Raw genomic sequence first — 4,053 nt, forward strand, 5'->3', positions numbered from 1 at the left:
CTGTAGCATTCAGGTTACATATCACTGCATTAAACATAGAATTACACTAGACACATAACCAAAAAGTATGCTGACAAAGGCTATATTAATAGATCATTTTGGATAATAAAAATAAACATGCAGGAGAAAAAAAGACATTGCTTTATTTTTTGCAGTAATCGCATTCTACTGCAATCTGGCAAGTAAATGAAATTGATGGAACAAGATGAAGTATTAAAACAACTTTATTTGATGTGAAATACAAGTAAAAATTTTATGCTGGCTACATCTAAAATCCCATTGATTTCAAATTAAACTATATAAAAAAATCTGTACAAAATATGGCAGAACATAGACAACAAAATCTTTACATGCTCAATATACAAGAAAAGCAATGTAAAAAAAAAAAATCACATGAATCCAAGCAAAAATTGAAAGAAAAAGAAAAAGCCTTTAAAATATACCTCCAAACACAGAAAAAATAAAACACCAGCTTTAATACAAGAAGTAAAAGCTTTATGCAGAACTGCATTAGATGATCTGAATATAGCTATCATCAGATACTTTTTCTATATCCTTATAATTTACTTTTAGATGCTTATCCCTTAAGTTATGTCTGATAATGTTGAATATCAAACAGATAATTTAGTTGCTTTGCTGCTCAATAAAGCTTTCACATGGCTAAAAATCATCTAGGACTCAGCTTGAGGGGCTTTACCCTGGAAAGGAGCTGAGATTGAACTAATTAATTTGAATTAATATCCAAACACTGCAGAAGCTATGCATGAGCATCACAAACTCAACTTCTAGAATACCATTCCCAAAGCCATATTATAATTGACAGTACAATACCAGAATGACTGACTAAGGAAATGGTATTGGGATGGAAGTCTTCTTCAGGAGGTGCTTGTAACAACATACAAATACTGCAGACCAGCAATGCTTTCCTTTAGTACTTGTGGTTGTTCAGTATTTGGATGCATGAGACCTATAATCCTAAAACTATGCCTCACAGAACTATTACTTCCATAAAGTGAAAATATGAAGAGCTACATTCTGGTTGTTTATCAAATCTCAATATACTGGACACCTGATTGGAACCCTCCCGTACCTTTAAAATAAAGAAAAGGAACAACCCACCAATTTCTGTAACAAAGCACCCTCTCTTTAACAGATTTCCTTGTGCTATTCAGGCTTGCTAAGCAGAGACACCAATTCCTGGATCCATTTTTTTTTCTCCTTACCCAACTGAGCTCCCTCTATAAACATACACAAGATAAATTTATCCTTAGCTTTTTAACACACACTGAAAAAAAGATCAGTTGAATGGCAGTATTATAAACTTATTAACATCAATATTGGCACAGAAACATGTAGAAGAGCCCCGGATTATCAAGAACTGTTATAGAAACCTACTTCATAAGTACTGTTTCTTTCTGCTCCAACTCATCGGAAAGCCTGAAACTACAGGATCCAAGTAGCAGTGCCTATTACCTCTTATTATCAGGAGGGTATAGGTAAACAAATGTTTTTTAGTTGGAGGGTTGTTATTTTTTTAAGGTGAATGGAGTCCATGCCTGTTCCAAAATATATAGGAAGACAACAAGACAAGGCATTACAGTTATAAACACCGTGAACCCTGAAGGTACGGGGGACATCTGCGGGACATTCTGCCCATTTGGTCCTTTGGCTGTTTCACAAAGCCAAAGTGCATCTTCATGGAATGAAGGCAGAAGATAAACCAAAGCCAGACTGAAGTGCAGCAGGGCAGCAAAAGTGGTCTTGAAAACCATTGACTGGTGATGGCCTAACAAGTGACAATACCAGCTGGTAACCCACTGGTTCATACTTTTGAACAAGAAAGAACAGAAAACCATATACTGTGTATCTGGTGCTTGACGAAGCAGGATACATAATTCATGTAGACCTCCAGGGTTCTAGTCTGATATCTATCACTGTGTGACCTTGGGCAAGTCTCAATCTCATGTCTCAGTTTTCATATCTATAAAGGGGAAGAGTCAGTTATCTCACAGGCGACTACCGAGGATCGTTTCTCACCATGCATTAGAAAGCCATTTAGCACATCTAAAAATCCTCTCCTGCTTACAATACATCAATACAAGAACAATATTTAATAAAAAAGTGGTCAAAACAGAGGAATGGGGGTTATTTGAGGATTTAGATGACAATCCTTTATAGCCAATATCTACAGCAATATTTTCCATGTCCCTAAACAATTACCCAGATATTTCTAAATGTTTTGAGGTTGACACTGTTGTGCTGTTCAGTGGAGGCCAAACTAGCTGAGAGTTAGTTGTGCCTTAACCCCACCACCTGTCATCACGTTTCCCAGATTAGTTATAAGACAGTTCTTAAGAAATTTCAGAAGAGAACAAGTTTGACTAAGTAGACCAGGTCTTAACTGAGCACTAAAATGAACACTACCTGTATAAATTGAACAAATAAACCACTGAAAATGAAATCACAAATGCTCAATGTTAAGTCTCAAACTGAATAAAAGTTTTATGTGATTATGTTGTCTACTTATGAACAGCATATCCTACAAGGGCATACGAAGTTGTGCTCTAAAAGTATATTGACATACCTAAAGTTAAGGAGTCCCAACCTTATTCCAAACAAAAACCCATGTGCCATCAAGGCAGGCCATAGCAAATGCTAATTATATTTATACCATATTAAGGCTATAACAGATATGCAAATGCAGGAAATGAACCCCTATGGCCAAGATTGTGTCCTGAACTTAAGTACATTGTTATGAATAACAAAAAAAAAAAATTTAAAAAGGGACAAGACAAGGACGGAGCATCAACCTTGATTTTTAATCTTTTGGATTTTGGCAATGTTTCAAAACAGAAGTAGCCTGTTCCCTTTCCTGATTAAAACCCTGCAAACTACCACAAAAGAAAACATTTGACAGATACGGAGAGCTTAAGTAAGTCTCTCAGAAAAAAATAAAAGTTGCAGCTACAAAGTAGTGTTTCTTTGTTTTTAAATCAAGTTGGTATTCTATCACATTTATAAAAGGCACATTACTTAACTGTTGAATCAACATACAATGTTATTTTTTTAAAGCACTTCACCTAAAATTTATAGCTAAAGAGTTTCAAGATGGTGACCACACAAGAAATCTTTTCAGAGCATATCATTTTTCCATCTCATGTATTTAGGGTACTTGTTTTATCAATCATTATGCACCCATATTAAACTTAAAATTAAAAAAAGTAATGAAGTGAGAGACATTCCTGGGACAATTTGTAAGCCATTTGTAAAGGCCTTATGGACCACCCGTTTGGGAATCAGTACACTGAGACCCTACAACAACTATATGGGTTCTTACCATTAAGACAAGAGAGAAATAAGTGCATCCAGAAATTTGCTCCTATCTTCAGTTTTCAGTTCAATTACTAAAACAATTAAAGTTCTTATTAGTACAGCAGACAAGTTCCAGATGCAATAAATCTCATACACTACAAATATTACTTAATAATTCCAATCAACTTTAGAGAGAGAAATAAAAGATCTGGACAACATTGAAATATCTAGCTGACTGTACCTTAAACCAAAATTTAAGGAATTTCAAAGTTTCAGGCTCTCACTATTTAATACAATCACTATTTTTAAATCAGTGGATGAAACATACTCTAGTTTTTCTCCAGACACCACCTAACATAACTAGGTCATAATTTTCAGTTTGAAAAACATACAAAGACTGGGAAAGTTTAGGTTTCAATACAAGTTCTTTGAATAAAAGGATATGAAATCCCTGTCCTTTTGTATGACTTTCATCGCACACTTGAATAAACCAAATAAATTGTAAAGATGCTGATGTATGTAAATCTACAGAAAACTTGCACATAATTATAATTGGTTATTGTAAATCCAGGAGCTTTGGTAGAAAAAAAAAATTACTATTCCAATTAAAAAGTTTTTCTCTCAAAAATTAAGAGGTTTATACAATTCCAGCTAATAGTTTCATAGTTTCTAGGGTCGGAAGGGACCTGAGCAGATCATCTAGTCTGACCCCCTGCCATGGCAGGAAAGAATACTGGGGTC

At 34.7% G+C, this 4,053-nt stretch overlaps 1 protein-coding gene across 1 annotated transcript in view; it reads right to left on the reverse strand.

The window, feature by feature from the left end:
- Window positions 1-206: 206 nt before the first annotated feature.
- The window catches only part of CDC45 (cell division cycle 45), a 20,532-nt gene continuing 16,685 nt past the window's right edge, over window positions 207-4,053 (reverse strand). Inside the window, exons 18-19 of the mRNA XM_019539054.1 lie at window positions 3,338-3,404; window positions 207-1,981 (exon numbers count right to left, since the gene is read on the reverse strand). Coding sequence (XP_019394599.1) covers window positions 3,340-3,404 — 65 coding nt within the window. The 3' untranslated portion in view covers window positions 207-1,981; window positions 3,338-3,339. The remainder of the gene's footprint in view (window positions 1,982-3,337; window positions 3,405-4,053) is intronic.

The sequence above is a fragment of the Crocodylus porosus genome, unplaced genomic scaffold, assembly GCF_001723895.1.
Source record: "Crocodylus porosus isolate Cpor-Errol unplaced genomic scaffold, CroPor_comp1, whole genome shotgun sequence".
Lineage (NCBI taxonomy): Eukaryota > Metazoa > Chordata > Crocodylia > Crocodylidae > Crocodylus > Crocodylus porosus.